The sequence below is a fragment of the Muntiacus reevesi genome, chromosome 2 (assembly GCF_963930625.1).
Source record: "Muntiacus reevesi chromosome 2, mMunRee1.1, whole genome shotgun sequence".
Lineage (NCBI taxonomy): Eukaryota > Metazoa > Chordata > Mammalia > Artiodactyla > Cervidae > Muntiacus > Muntiacus reevesi.
The window spans coordinates 266,451,080-266,465,964 of NC_089250.1; the positions used below are offsets into that span (position 1 = coordinate 266,451,080).

The 14,885-nt window shown below is 51.5% G+C and overlaps 1 protein-coding gene across 2 annotated transcripts in view; it reads right to left on the minus strand.

The window, feature by feature from the left end:
• Window positions 1-5,085: 5,085 nt before the first annotated feature.
• Window positions 5,086-14,885, minus strand: part of SLC8A2 (solute carrier family 8 member A2) — a 28,017-nt gene continuing 18,217 nt past the window's right edge. Inside the window, exons 4-9 of one of the 2 annotated variants that reach the window (XM_065920672.1) lie at window positions 14,518-14,621; window positions 14,355-14,372; window positions 12,938-13,062; window positions 12,533-12,632; window positions 7,902-8,180; window positions 5,086-5,462 (exon numbers count right to left, since the gene is read on the minus strand). In XM_065920672.1, the coding sequence (XP_065776744.1) occupies window positions 5,086-5,462; window positions 7,902-8,180; window positions 12,533-12,632; window positions 12,938-13,062; window positions 14,355-14,372; window positions 14,518-14,621 (1,003 nt within the window). The remainder of the gene's footprint in view (window positions 5,463-7,901; window positions 8,181-12,532; window positions 12,633-12,937; window positions 13,063-14,354; window positions 14,373-14,517; window positions 14,622-14,885) is intronic. The other variant, XM_065920671.1, reaches the window with a different exon arrangement.

Below are 14,885 nucleotides of genomic sequence, written 5' to 3' on the forward strand. Positions count from 1 at the left end.
AGACAGTAAAGAATCTGCCTGCAGTGCGGGAGACCTGGGTTCGATCCCTGGGTCAGGAAGATACCCTGAAAAAGGGAATGGCAACCCACTCCAGTATTCTTGCCTAGGAAATCCCATGCACAAAAGAGCTACAGTCCCTGGGGTTGCAAAGAGTCAGGCAGGACTGAACGACTAACACTTTCACTTTCCTGAAATAGAGCTGCCATACCAGCTGTGAACTGTTACACAAGAGAGAAATAAATTCTAATCTTATTTAAACCACTACTATTTTGGATCTCTGCTAGTCACATCTAAGCTCATACCTAATTGCTATTAATAAAAAATATGAATAGGAAGCTCTTATGGTGCTCCCCTGGTGGCTCAAAGGGTAAAGAATCTGGCTGCAATGTGGGAGACCTGGGTTTGATCCCTGGGTTGGGAAGGTCCCCTGGAGAAGGAAACGGCAACCCATTCCAGTATTCTTGCCTGGAGGATTCCATGGACAGAGGAACATGGCGGGCTACAGTCCATGGGGTCGCAGAGTCGGACACGACTGACATTTTACACTTCTGAGGGCTTACATAGAGCACCTCTGCAGGTTCCAGAAACCAGCCTGGCAGGACAGGAGTGGGAACACCTTATCTTCTAGCCCCAGACTGCCCACCTTCCCTTGTCTGTTTCCCTACACCGTGCACAGCCTTGTTAATATCTCCCTTTTAACACTTGCCTAAGTCACCCAGTTCGGTGACATGGGCGTCCTGCGGCGTCTTACTGCAGAGTCCTTGCCCTCACACGTCCCAGCGAGAGACCACCACCTCTGGCACCCTGCTGGGCCTCTGTTCCCCCACCACAGTGTCAGCCGGGGAAGAACAGGGCCCAGTGACATTTTGGTCACTGCAGTGTCCCATGCGTAGCACCAGACACAGGCAGGCACCCAATGGACAAGTGAATGAAACGATCCCAGGGTCTGCAGGGAGAGGAAGGCATACTCCCCCTTGTCCATTTCTTGTCCCTTGGACTTGATGATTGAACAACTGAGACTCAGGTGACAAAGCAGGTTATGGGAAGTCTTGCGTTTCTCGGTCCTTTTGAGGCTAGTTGTTCCTGGATGGGGTGTGTGTGTGTGTGTGTGTGTGTGTGTGTGTGTGTGTGTGTGTAAATGAGCAAGTAAACTGGAAAGTATAACTATTCCCATCTACTAGGCTCTTACTTTGTTGTTCACTCACTAAGTCATATCTGACTCTCTGGGACCCCATGAACTGCAGCACACCAGGCTTCCCTGTCCTTCACTATCTCCCAGAGTTTGCTTAGACTTAATGTCGATTGAGTCAGTGATGCCATCCAACAATCTCATCTTCTGTAGCCCCCTTACCCTCTTGCCTAAGCTCTTACAGTTGTTAGGTATTAGTCTAATAAATATATATGTATGTTTAATACAATAATCATACAATTTAATACAATATTCTTGTGAAACAGGGACTTCTTATTATTAGTTCTATTAGGCACTATTAGTTCCTATTATTATTGAAAGTGAAATTGTTAAAGTTGCTCAGTCGTCGCCAACTCTGTGACCCCATGGACACCAGGCTCCTCTGTCCATGGAATTTCCCAGGCAAGAATACCAGAGTGGGTAGCCATCCTCTTCTTCAGGAGATCTTCCTGACCCAGGGATTGAATCCAAGTCTCCCCCATTGCATGCAGATTCATAGAGATAGATGGTAAACATCTGAGCCACCAGGGAAGCCCCATCTTATTAATATTACTATATTATCCCCATTTTCCAGATGAAGGAACTGAAGCACCAAGACATTAAATCATAATGCTATGTCATCTCCTATGACAAATAATTCAAATTGCTCCCAAGCTGCCCCTCCGAATGCCTTGCATCCAGGTGAGTAACATGGCGTTGCTAGTGGGGTGAATGGGCATCTGTGATACTCCTTTTGTGTCCACATCCCAAGCTCTGGAGATGCCCTTCTTTGAAGCCGAGATCCCACTCCTCTTCCTGTCCCCAGGCTCACACTTTTCCCTGCCTCCATCCCCGTTGTCCTGGTTCACATCTGTTATAATTAGAGGTGTCCTGCTCCTGTTCTGCACCCTGGATGTCATCTCTGCCGTTCCTCGCTGTGGGACTTTGGGCAAGTTGCTTCCTCTCTCTGAGCCTCAGCTTCCTCACTGGTAGAATGGAGTGACTCTGAGGACTGATGGCAGACCGCGTGAGGCTGAACCCAGCACAGTGCAGGCGTCACGGCACTCCTTAATGCCCGCGGCTGTTGGCACTGGTCTCACCAGCGTCAGGTCCCTTGCCTGCAGCACCCTCTTGCTCCACACCTCTTCCCACCTTGCAGAAAAAGCTCTCTCAGGCCCCATAGCTTCCTCTAGAAACTATTTCTCTCTATATTCTCCAAAGTCTGATCTACATGCTCTGACTCAGTTTCCCCACCTTCTACCCCCTCTTCACTCTACCTCAGTCTGACTTCTGCTCCCACATTCTCCCCTCAACTGTTCACGTCAAGATCTAAACCCAAGGGGAGCCTCTAAGCTCTCATCTTCCTCCACTTCTTCACCGCCTTGGGTCCTGCTGACCACGCCCTCATTCTAGAAACTTCTCTTGGCTTCAGGTGCCCCACTCTCCTGGTGTCCCACCAACTTCTCTGGCTTCTTCTCCTTGACAGGTCTCCCCCCTTCCATGTGGCCCTTAGGTGTTAGGGGTCCTCAAGGCACTGCTTTCTTCTCCTGCTACCCCGGCCCCAGGGCAGCCCCACCCCCTCCTGTGGCTTGGTGACACCTCCTTGCCAACAACCCCCAAATCTCTCTCAAGTGCAGCTCCCTGGGCTGAGCTCAAGGTGTCCCCTCTAGATGTCTCACAGGCATCTCACGTTTGGCATGAGCTCACCTGAATCCTCTAAGCCTGTCCTTCGTACTTATCCCCACTTGGCTCTCCAAGCCCTCACTCTCTGGGTTGGAAATTCTTCACACTGTCCAGTCCCTCCCTCCCAGACCTACTCCCCACGTGTCCACACTCCATTCTTGCCTGTAGGATTCAACCACTTGCAAGACAGTCATTAACTCACAAGGCTGGACACGTTTAAATAGGCTGTGCCCTTTATCGGGACACACACACACACACACACAAATCCTCTGAGAAGGTTACCTGATTTCTTTAGGAAACCCCCATCAACCCCAGCTCTCTTCCTCAGGCAACGCAGGATCCTTCTCTTTTGTGTTCCCAGGATACCCTATGATGTAGAAGAGTTTGTGGCGGAGGGAATGGGGGCGTGACTAGGGAAAGTTCCTTGGTGGCGAGGGGCCAGTGGCCAGGGAAGCGCTTGGGTGATGGATGGGGGTGTGGCCGGTGAAGCTCCTGTGTGGAAGGGCGTGGCCTGGGAAGCGCTTGGGTGAAGGGTGGGGGCGTGGCTAGTGAAGCTCCCGGGTGATAAGTAGGGACGTGGCGAAGGGAAGCTCTGGGCGGACCTTCAGAGTGGCTGGTGCTAGCAGGCGTGTCCTGCAGAGGATGCTGGGAACATGGTAAAACCCAGGTTACTTGGTGTATTTTCCAGTTGCCCAGATCTCAAAGACTTCATTAGCTCTCTTGTCGTGAATTTCAACTTCCCACGGGGAGGCCGTTTTTCCAGGCAGAATTTCAGTTTTATGGCAACTTTTACAGAAATCACAAAGAGACAGCGACTAGTGCTGATGAGCTGGGAGTAGAGAAGGGAGGGGGCAACAGGTCTGGGATATCGGGGGCGATGCACAACAGGAGGATAGGACGCTAAAAACCGGTGGGAAGCAGGGTGCTATGGGGGTGCAGGGTCATCCTCAGGGTCCCAAGAAGTAGGCAGCACTCCTCACACCCCAAGTATGTCCTTCGGGCAGGAAACATCAACAGTAAGAAAATGTACAGGGCCGACCAACAGATAGGTGGCCTCCAAAGTTAAAAACGCCCGCCCAGACCCCCCGACCCCCGTCCCCCCCTCCCACCCACCCCTGCTCCCCATCAGGCAGAGATGTGGCAGCATTTGCTGGCTTGTAGCATTGGTCCTCTGGGACCCTCGGTCTCCTCTTTGAGGGTCCTGCCCAAATTGGCTGGCACTGAGGGCAAAGTGAGCCTTCTAGATTGTCGGGGAGATTGGCTATACTCCCGTGGATCCCCGGCCTCCTCCCCAAAGCCGCTTCTCACGGCTGGGGGTGTCTGCTGCCCTCTCAAAAGAAAAGTCTGTCACCCCCCCTTTTCCCCAAGTCATGCACCCTCCCGCATCCCCCCTCCCCCAAACACACTATATACACACACAGGGCCCCTCCCCTCCAAGGCATGGCTGGGCTCTCAGAGGTAGTGGAGGCAAGTGGGGGCTCTGGAATGTGAGAAGTTACGGGTCCAAAGTGCGCCTCCTCCAGCTCTGAAACCCCAAACGTCTCCCCTTCCCTCCATTCTCCAAGCCTCGAGAATTAGCGTCCTCCCAAGGGCCTGAGTGGAGAAATCGGAGGTGGGGGAGGAGGGAGGTGTGTCCCCTCCCCCCTGCACGCACCCACCTGTCCCCCTACCCCCCTGAGGCCGACGGAGCTCCCTGAGGCTTGGGGGAAGGGCTGAGATCCATGACATCCTGGGATGGATCGGCCTCCTTCAAGGGCCCCTCAGGGAGGGCTAAGTTCTGAGGTCCTGGGCACAGGTTCCTGGAAGGAGGTGGGGGTGTTCCTCTTGAGGAACCGGGGGTTTATGGGATGGAGCAAGGCTGGCAGTCTCAGGAGAGAGATGGAGAGGGTCACAGATGGGGGAGGGTTCTCGGGGGAGGGGCCTCGAGGTGGAAATATCTCCAGGAACAAAGCCAGTAACTAACAGGGAAAAGGGCAAGAGTTGCAGGTAACTGCAGGAGCTGTTCTTTGTAGGAGGACCTGGGGAGGCTCCGGATAAGAAGAGTGAAGGCTGTTAGTGAGGACGGAGGACGGGGTGAGGCCGGTGGGGTGTGGGTGGGGGGGGTCGATCACGTCCCTGGGGAACGGGCGACCGAGTCCCCGGAGAGGAGGTTGCATCTCCAGGGGACAAAGAGGATGCAGTCCAGCACGGATGCAGCGGTCTCGAGGCTAGAGGCCGAGTCCCTGCGGAGGGCCCTAGAAGCCCCGGATGTGGCAGTAAGCTTCGAGGCTGGCGAAGAGGATGTAGAGGAACCAAAGGCCCAGGAACAGCGCGGTAGTGGCGAGCTTGGGGCCGCGCGGGCCGCCCAGCTCGCCGCCGATGTGCGGCCGGCGGCGGTAGAGCAGCACGGCGATGCCCACGAAGGCGAAGACGGTGAAGAGCGTGACGGAGAAGGCCAGCGTGCCGGTGCGCACCTCGAAGGGGCGGCCCTGCACCGCCCAGTATACGGCGGCCACCGACCAGGCCACGCCCAGGCCCAGGAACACGTTCACGGCGTTGGAGCCCGTCACGTTGCCGATGGACGCGTCGGCGCACTGGTCCTGCAGCGCCGCCACCTTGCTGGCGAACGTGTCTGTGGGGCGGGGACACCGAGGGTCAGAGGGCGCTCAGCGGGTGACACCCTCTCCCCATCGCAAGCATCCGTCAGTCACCTGGTTCCCAGAGAGACCCACCAGCACCCCGCTGACCCCGAGGATCCAGCGTGGTCAGAGCTCCAGCACAGGATCCCATGGATTCAATATGTCAACTGAATCCTCGCCCTCAAAGCCACCAATGGGATGTCCCATAGAACTAAGGTGGTGGGAAATGGTAGAAACCAGACGATTTCCCTCTTCTGGAGCTCTGTGCCCTTGATCCCACCCAGGGGGCAAAGTGAAAGTGTTAGTTGCTCAGTCGTGTGGGACTGACTGTTTGCGACCCCCATGGGCAGTAGCCCACCAGGCTCCTCTTGCCCATGGGATTCTCCAGGTAAGAAAACTGGAGTGGTTTGCCATTTCCTTCTTGAGGGGATCTTCTCCACCCAAGGATCGAACGTGGGTCTCCCACATTGAGGGCAGATTCTTTACCATCTGAACCACCAGGGAAACCCAAAGTCAGTTGCTAGACCTGTACCTGCTGGCTATAGACCAGGCTGCCTGTTTTGTTATGGAAGGTATCTGCATCCAATGGAATGCACTACCTACTCTCTGGAACTCATCATTTGTCTCTAGGGGACTCACTGCCTGCTTTCTAAGGGGTTGGTCTGCATGCAATGCACGATCTATGCATTGCATGCAAGATCTGCATGCAGTGTCTGGATCCATTACCCACTCTCTGGAACTCAACACTTCTATGGGACCTGCTTCGTGATTTCTATCAAGTCCTCACCTTAGTCTATAAAACCCTCTCCCATCATCTGTCTTTTCAATGCCCTGCCACATTCTTTGTATGGGATCTATCATCTTGTTTTTTACCATTTCCCACCACCTCTTATGAGACATCTCATTATTTGCCTTGGGGCGAGGGTTCAGTGGACATATTCAATCTATGGGGTCCCCTGCCTAGTTTCTATTATTCCCCGCAATAGTCTATATTCTATGGGCTCTGCTGCTTGCTCTGTGTGGGACTTGCTGCCTGCTTTCTGTGGGATTTGTTGCCTGCCTTTTGTAGAACTCAGTCTACTTCGTGTGGGACACACTACCATATTGTTGTGGAATCCACTCTATTCTGTAGGGCCCGCTGCCTACTTTCTCTGGGACTCGCTGCCTGCTTTTGATGGGAATCACTACCTGTTTCCCATGAATTGCCTCCTGCCTGTTTCCACAGGCCCGGTCACCCCTTTGCCACCTGTCTGGACAAATGTCAGGCCCCACCCACACGGCACCTCTTGCCCATCAGTTCCCCGCTTGGCTTCTGTCGAGCCTACAGCTTCGCTTCTCCGGCCTCCATCCATTTCTAGCTATCTTGCTAAGTTCGCAGGTCTCTAGCGTGGAGGGCAGGCCTCAGAACTGTTCACCACGGTGGCTTTCTACAGCCCCACCACCTGATTTCTGGGCCTACAGCACCACCACCTGGCTGGTGAATGCATTTGCTGATGAGGAAAAGAAAGGTGTCAGGCTCTGAGCCTGGTCTTCTCCCTCCTGTAGGAGTTTCTGTCTGTGCCACCTAGTTTTTCAGGGACCCTCCCTCAGATTTGGGGGGAAGAAGAGATTCCTGGCCATGGTGATTCAATAGAATATATGCTGTCGTCTCTGAGTCTTCTTTCTATGGCATTTCCTCCCACATCTGGTTCCTGCTCTGCCTCTCATCTTAGTTAAAGCTTTGATGGCTTTAACTAGCCTGGTTAAAGCCTGGTGGCCTGGTTCTGATCATGCCCAGGAACAGAGTTCCGTGGAATCTCCCATCTGGTTCCTTTGAAGGGGGAGGGGAGGTGAATATTAATATCTTGTTTCTATGGAACTCACTGCATGGTTTCTATGAAGTCCCCACCTTCTTTCTATGCCCCTCCCCTTCCAACACCTGTCTCTTCAATGTCCTGCCACTTTCTTCTGATAAAATCCACCATCTGGTTTCTACCATTTCCTACCACCTTACTTCTATGGGACATTCCACCTGGTTGCTTTCGGGGAGAATTCAAGTCACATGGCTCAGTGGTTAAAAAAAAAAAATCCACCTGCCAATGCATGAGACGTGGATGCAATGAGCCAGGAAGATCCCTTGGAGAAGGAAATGGCAACCCACTCCAGAATTCTTGCCTGGGAAATCCCATAGACGAGGAGCTTGGTGGGCTACAGTCCATGGGGTCACAAAAAGTCAGACTCGATTTAGTGACTAAATACCAACAACAAATTGAATCCATGGGCTCCCCCCACCTAGATTCTATTATACCCACCTTCCTATTCCCAAGGCACCCACCAGACCTGGTTCTGTGTGATTCTTCCACCTTATTTCTGCAGGACCTTTCTCCTAGGCTCCTCTACCTGCCTGGCTTCTCTGAGACCCTCCCCCAACAAGTGGTCTCCCAAGAGGTTACCGGGGATGGAGGTGCCCAGGGCCACGAAGACAACAGCGTTGACAGAGTCCTTGAGGCCAACGGTGCAGCCGAAGTGGGAGGCGAGGTCCCCGATGAGGGCGGTGAGCAGCCCGATGACCAGGATGCAGACGCCGAAGCAGGCCCAGCCGTGGCAGTACTCGGTGGGGGGCACGCAGGCAAACAGAACCTTCCAGAACACCGTCAGGAAGTGCATGACGTAGTCAAAGCAGGACGGCAGCCGCTCCTCCCGGGACCCGTCCTCCTCCTCCTCCTCGTCCCCTGTGGGCACACGACCCAGCTGGGGCACACGCCCGTGCCCCCTTCCTTGCCTACAGAGCCCCACTTCTGTTCAGCTTCCAGACAGTCTCACTCCCAGATGAATTACTTTCCCAGAATCCCTTGCAGCTAGGAGACTGTCTGGGCCCAGGTAAAAATATTCACTTTCCCAGAATCAGCTGAAGCTAGAGGAGGCCACATGCCCAGCTAAAAATATCCAGTTTCCCAGGATCCCTTCTGCTAGGGGTGGCCAGATCCCTAGCTAAAGATATGGCTTTTCCCAGAAGCTTTTACCGTCACTGGCAGTCATGTCTGCACCTAGAAATATTCACTTCCTCTGATTCATCACAGTTGACGGTAGCCACATGCTCAGCTAAAGGTGCTCAACCTTCCAGAATCCCCTGAACCTAGAGAGAACCCTGTACCCAGCTAACATTAGTCACTTCCCCAGAATCCCTTGGGGCTATCAACAGTGCTGTCCTCAGATAAAAATATTCACGTTCCCAGAATTCCTTGCAGCCAGCAGCAGTCATGTCCTCAGCTAAACACTTGCTTCCCAGAATCCCTTGCAGCAGAGGCAACGTGACCCTGTCTGGCCAAGAGACATAAACAGAGGGTTTCTGGAAAGCTCTACCCCCGATAGGGGTACTGTTATCAAGGATGTGTTCTCTGAGTTTTGTAAAGGATGCCTCATCCGAAGTTGTTTGTGTCACCTATGGTGACTGAATTTAACCCACTTTTGACCTGCAGTGATTTGTGTAATGGGAAAGTGCAAATGAAATGTTTTCCTACCCTCACCCAAAACTGATAAGCAGAAAGCAATGAATGAGAAGCAATGAACACACTTGAGTGTGCCAAGAATTACATCTGGAGGGATACTGATAAGAAACACTGTAACCCCTGACCAGTGGCTCAGAGCAAGTCAGGGAATAAAAGACCAGCGACCAAATAATGAAGCCACTTTCCACGGTCTCGGTCATTGGCTCCTTGGAATGTCAAGGAGCAGAGGACAGCCGGTGGCCATGGAGGCAGAGAGAGACTGGCGGATTTGGGGATTGGGGTCATATATCCCTTTCCTACTTTTCAGCTCACATAGCCACTTGGCTTAAATAAAATAAGTAAAATGGAACTGGAAATTAGAACAACTGGAAACTCAAATGCAACAGGCACTCCACTCCTTCCTGTTTCTCTGCCTGAAATATGGACTTGTTACCCAGAGGTATAGCAGCCATCTTGCAACCATGAGGGCAACAGCTGAGAATGGGAAAGAGAAATAAAGAAGGAGCCTGGGCCTTTAATGAACATTACTAGGCTGCTGCTAACTTTCTATTGCCTCCTACAGATTTTTTTTTTTTTGTTCCACGGGAGAAATAAACTAGTGTGCTTAAGCCACTTAGGGTCGAGTTTTCTGTAGTCGGTCACTGAATGAATCCCAAACTGACCACATGGCTCAGGCTGGAGCAGGGAGGGCACACTCTTAGGAAGGAGGGGGCTGCTATCGTTGCATCTCTTGGGGCTTCTCCCTTCCCTGTTCCAAATCCTACCTTAGCTCCCCATTGCTCTCAGACCCAGGCCCACACTCCCACACTTCCAGTACCCATAGGCTCTGGTGTCTGCTTACTTCTCCAGCACCTCTCATCTAGAGGGAGCTTTATGAGTATGCTGTGGTTCTGAGATCTGACATTTTGGTATCAAATATTGGATCCGCTGTGTGATCTTGAATCAGTGTCCTGACCTCTCTGAGCCTCCAAATAGCTATTTGAGAAATGGAAGCAATAATTGGACCTGCCTCGAGAAGGCTGTGATGATTGCATGAGTCAGGCCCTGTGATGTGGTCTCCATGGGACCCGGCATATCTCCACTGCAATTGTTATCGTTCTGGCCATTGCTGTTGAAGGCCTTTTCCAGTGCCTGGGGGGATTCAAAGATGCTCAAAACCAAGTCCAGCCTGCAAAGAACATTCCACCGAGAACGGGAGGTAAAGGAGATACAAAAGCTCCTCTAAGTGGAAGGTGGGACATGATTCATCCCCTAAGGAAGCGAGAACCAAAACGCTTTGTGTTCACAGGAGGAACCAAAAGCCATTTGCAGGACAAGTACAAAATGATCAAGCCCTAACCCGGATACTCTGGGGACACTCATTAAATGAGTTCCCACAGGAAATGGACTTCAAAGCTGCCTGACACTCAACCCATCTTCATCATTATCATCATCATAGTGATTATTGTTACTGTTATTATTATCACTACTTCCTCTAATCTAATCACCTGCTTTCTACAGACTTGTGGCCTCTACGACCACCATCTCATGTCCACGGTTTCAGTTTTATGAACCCTCTTATGTTCACCACGTCCCTAGAGACATTGTTCTGGCTTCCCACTGTTCTTGAAGCCCAAATTGCTTGCCACATCCTCCGAAACCTTGCCTGACCCATCTCCTGCCAGTTTTTAATTTTATTTACTTATTTATTTGATCGCGTGGCATATGGGACCTTAGTTCCCCAACCAGGGATGGAACCCGTGCCCCCTGCATTGGGAGCCCAGAACCTTAACCACTGCACCACCAGGAAGTTGCTCCTGCCAGTTTTGACAGTCTCAGCTCATATCCCCTCTCACCCTCTCCCACTTCCTTCCATAGGCTCTCTCTCTCCAGAAGCGTCCCTCATTTAAAACATTCCATGGCTCCCCATTGCATCTAAAATGACACCCAAGCCCCCTCCTGTGGCCTCTAAGGCCTTAGGGGTCTGGACCCTGCTCACCTCCAACCTCATCCCAGTCCTCTTCTTCATGCCTGAAACCAGTCACCATCCCCAAATGTGCCATAATCTCCCACATTTCCATATGCAACACTTCCCTCCACCTGGCACTCTCTTCCTGGCCAACTCCTATTCTTATTTGAAGACGCAGATCATAAGCCTCCTCCTCCAGGAAGCCCTCCTTGACCTTCAAGTTGGGTCAGACACTGATCTGGGTTCCACCAACCCAGGCCTGCCCACTCTGGCTCATCATTCTCTTGTGACAGGTCTGTCTTCCCCATTGGACAGTGAGCTCTCTGAGAACAGGGCCCAAGCTGTCATGAGCATTTCTTTGTCTCCAGCAATGTCCCTACATCAGACTGGGGCCATAGAATCCCTTTCCAAGTGGTGCTAGTAAAAAACCCGCCTGCCGATGCAGGAGACCTAAGAGACACGGGTTCATTCCCTGAGTCAGGAAGATCCCCTGGAGAAGGAAATGGCAACCCACTCCAGTATTCTTGCCTGGAAAACCTCATGGACAGAGGAGCCTGGTGGGCTACAGTCCATGGGGTTGCAAAGAGTTGGATACAACTTAGCAACTGAACAACAACAACAGAAATAAGTGTACAATTTAGGTACCCAAAGCTGATTGATTCTAATGCAAATAAAATGCAATAAACTCATGGATGATATATACATAAAAAAGAAATAGATGTTGAAAGAAGAATGTGGCTTCAGAGGGGATGCCCCTTCCCTTCTATTAGGCTTACAATCTGGTCTCTCTGGGCCTGCTACCTGGTACTTTTCCATCCCTGATGCCTGGCTTCTTTTGATCCCACCAACCAGTTTCTTTCCAACCACAATTCGTTGTGTGTGTTTAGTTTCCACCAGGGTTGGCCTCCACGAAGAAAATCTGATGCTGTGCAAGGGACAGAAGTCCTGAGTTCCACCCTGGCTCTTTCTGGATTCCCTGTGGGACTTCAGGCCAGTTCCTCCTATGTCTCTGGGCCTCAGTTTCCCCAATCTCTATCACAAAGAGTCTCCAAGAGTCTGTGAATCCATGTCATCATACATCTGGCCACAGGGGGGCAGTGTGGGCCTTCTGAGGCCTAAGGGGTGAGAACCACTGGGGTGGGAGAGTTGGGTGCCCTGGTGACTGTCTCCATGGTAACAGAGGCGCCCAGGCCCAGTAGGGGAGGCCGCATCATTTAACCTGTTTCCACCCTCCAATTGCGTGAATGCCAGGAGAAAGTCCGGGCTGGGACCCCTCCTTCCCATAGCTCTCCACCTCTGATCCTGTCTCCGCCAACTTTCTGCCTCTCTCTCTGGCCTTCTGCTTCCTCATTCTCTACACCTTTCATGCTGTCTCTGCATCTCTGTCCTTCCCCAGGATTCTGTGTGCTTCTCTGTGTGTCTGTCTCTCCTATTTGTATTCGTTCCCTATCTTTTCCTTTGTTTCTCTGTATCTTGGTCTTATTCTTAGCGTTTCCCTGTGTCTCTCCTGTCTTCTCTCTGACCTTTTCTCCTTGTCCCTCTTCCCTTCTCCTTTTCATTTCTCTTTTTCTGTCTGTCTCTGTCTCTTCATCCCTCTCTTCTTCCTCTCTCCTCCCTCCCCACTTACCTGCGCTCACCGTAATTGCCTCTAAAAACTGCTCTCTCCACGAATGAGTCCCAATCACCAAAGCCAAGTTCGTTTTCTTGATGAGTTTATCCACTGTATTCTGGGGATGAGAGGGTGGGAAGAGACCATGGTCCATGACCACCTTAGGGGAGCTCCATGAGGGGTCCTGGGGATGGGGGCTCACACCCCATGCTCAGGGATCCTCAACTTTCCATAGCTGGGTTCTACTAGCAAGAAGGGACAAGAGAGGTGTGTGCTGTCCATGGTGCTAACGGAGGGATGTGGAGGGTGCCCTCAGACCTTGGGTGCCCCTCCCTGTGGCCCTCATAGTTGATCCCCTCTTGGACTCTCCCCAAGGAAATGATCCAGGCAAGACTCCAGAAAGGTGGGCCCCCAGAAAATCACCTTAAAATCATATGACTCCTCAATGATGACTTCCAGTCGACAGTTTTCCCCGAGAACCGGCTTGCCCATTTCTGCTATCCTCCGAGCCTCTTCCTCCTCGGCCGTCAGTTTCCTGTCCCCGTCCCCTGCAGCATGAGGGATGGGAGTTAGACTCCAGGGCACCTGCAATGCCTTCACTACCTCTTCCCATCCATAAAGAAAACCCTGCTCTTCTCTGGGATGCCTCTGTGGTAAGGCTTCCTCAGCCTGTCCCAACCTCCCATCTGACCACCCCCTTCCCCAAACAGAGGCCCAGCTCCCACATGCTGGTCCATGAAGTTGGTTGGTGGACCCTGAGGTTCATATAGTATAGGGGCTGTGTGACCATGGGCAATGCCTTAGTCTCACTGTGCCTCAGTGTTCATATCTACAGAATGGGTACAATAACTACCAACCTCATAAGGTGGTTATGAGAGTTAAAGGAGTTAATTCATGTGAAGGGCTTAGAACAGTTCCTGGCACACAATAATAAAAAAAATATTACTTAATTATGATCACCGCCATCACCAATACCACCCTGTGGAAGAGGTTTTATATAATTATATATAATATATAAAATATATAATAGAAAATATATTATCTATTTAGATAAATAGATTTATATTAATTATATATATATATATAAAATACTGGCCTTTTGCTCCAAGCCCAGCACGAACCCAGTCCTAGGTCTCAAAAGAAAGCCACCCACCAACCAAGAACACTCTCAAAACTATGCTTGAGTGAGAAATGACTTTTACTGTGTTAAGCTACTGGGATTTGTGGGCCTATTTCTTACAGCAGCTGGTATTACTTACCCTGACTAATACAATCTTCAGCCTATCCCTAATCTTAACCCCCAACCTCAATTCTGATCTCAACTCCAAAACTACTCGGTCACTATCTCCAAGCCCCTGACCCTAGTCTGAACTCTCACCCCAAATCTCTGACCTAGGCCCCAGCTCTAGCCTCAAATCCTTCAAACTCACCTCAAATTCCAACCTTAGCTTTGACCTCAATCTGGCCCCAGTTCTAATCAGATCCCACCACAAACCCAGAAGCCAATCTCCATCTTAATTTTAGCTTTGACCCAGTCCTAATACTGATCTGAAACCCCAACCCCAACCCCGATCTATCTGACCCCAAACCTGATTCCCGCTGATGCCACCACAAACCCACATCAGATTCTGTGACTTACTTTCTTCCCCATCTTAACTACAAACAAAACATGATCTTGGCCTTTAAGCCTGTCACCCCAATTTCACACTGGTCCCACCAAATTGATCACACCTGCAATGTGCCTCAAACCTGATCTGGAGGGGAGGTTGAGGCCTGACCCACCCCCAAGACCCTCCCTCCAGTGACCCCCCTCCCAAAGCCCAGAAGTAACTCCACTCACCTTGGTTGAGTAGCAGAGCTGGGGAGAGACAAAGACAGGGAGAAGGTGAGATTTTCTCTGGGAAGCTCAGATCCATGAACTTGAAGGGTCCACAACTGAACCTCCAAAGGTCCCCCCACCCTGAACCCCTTACCTCTCCCACAGCCCACCCATCACCCCTCACCTGAAATCCCTCGTTTAAGCCACTGTGGCTGGCCCAGCTCAATGAAGAAATTATCCTTTTTCTCATATTCCTCGTCATCAACTATCTTCACCTGAAGAGTTTTCCTGAAGGGAGAGGCAGAATCCCCAGCATAAGGCCCCCTCCCCATGACTCACCAATAACTCTCCCATTAGCCAATTGGCACTCGCTCCATCTCAGACTCTGTAATCTCATTTCATCCTCACAATCACCCTGGGGGAAAGGTTCCTCTTATCCCCATTTGACAGAGACAAGCTCAGAAACATCTGAAGAAGCTGCTATTATTGTTCACTTGCTCAGTCAGGTCCGACTCTGCGACCCACAGACTGCAGCACGCCCAGCTTCCCTGT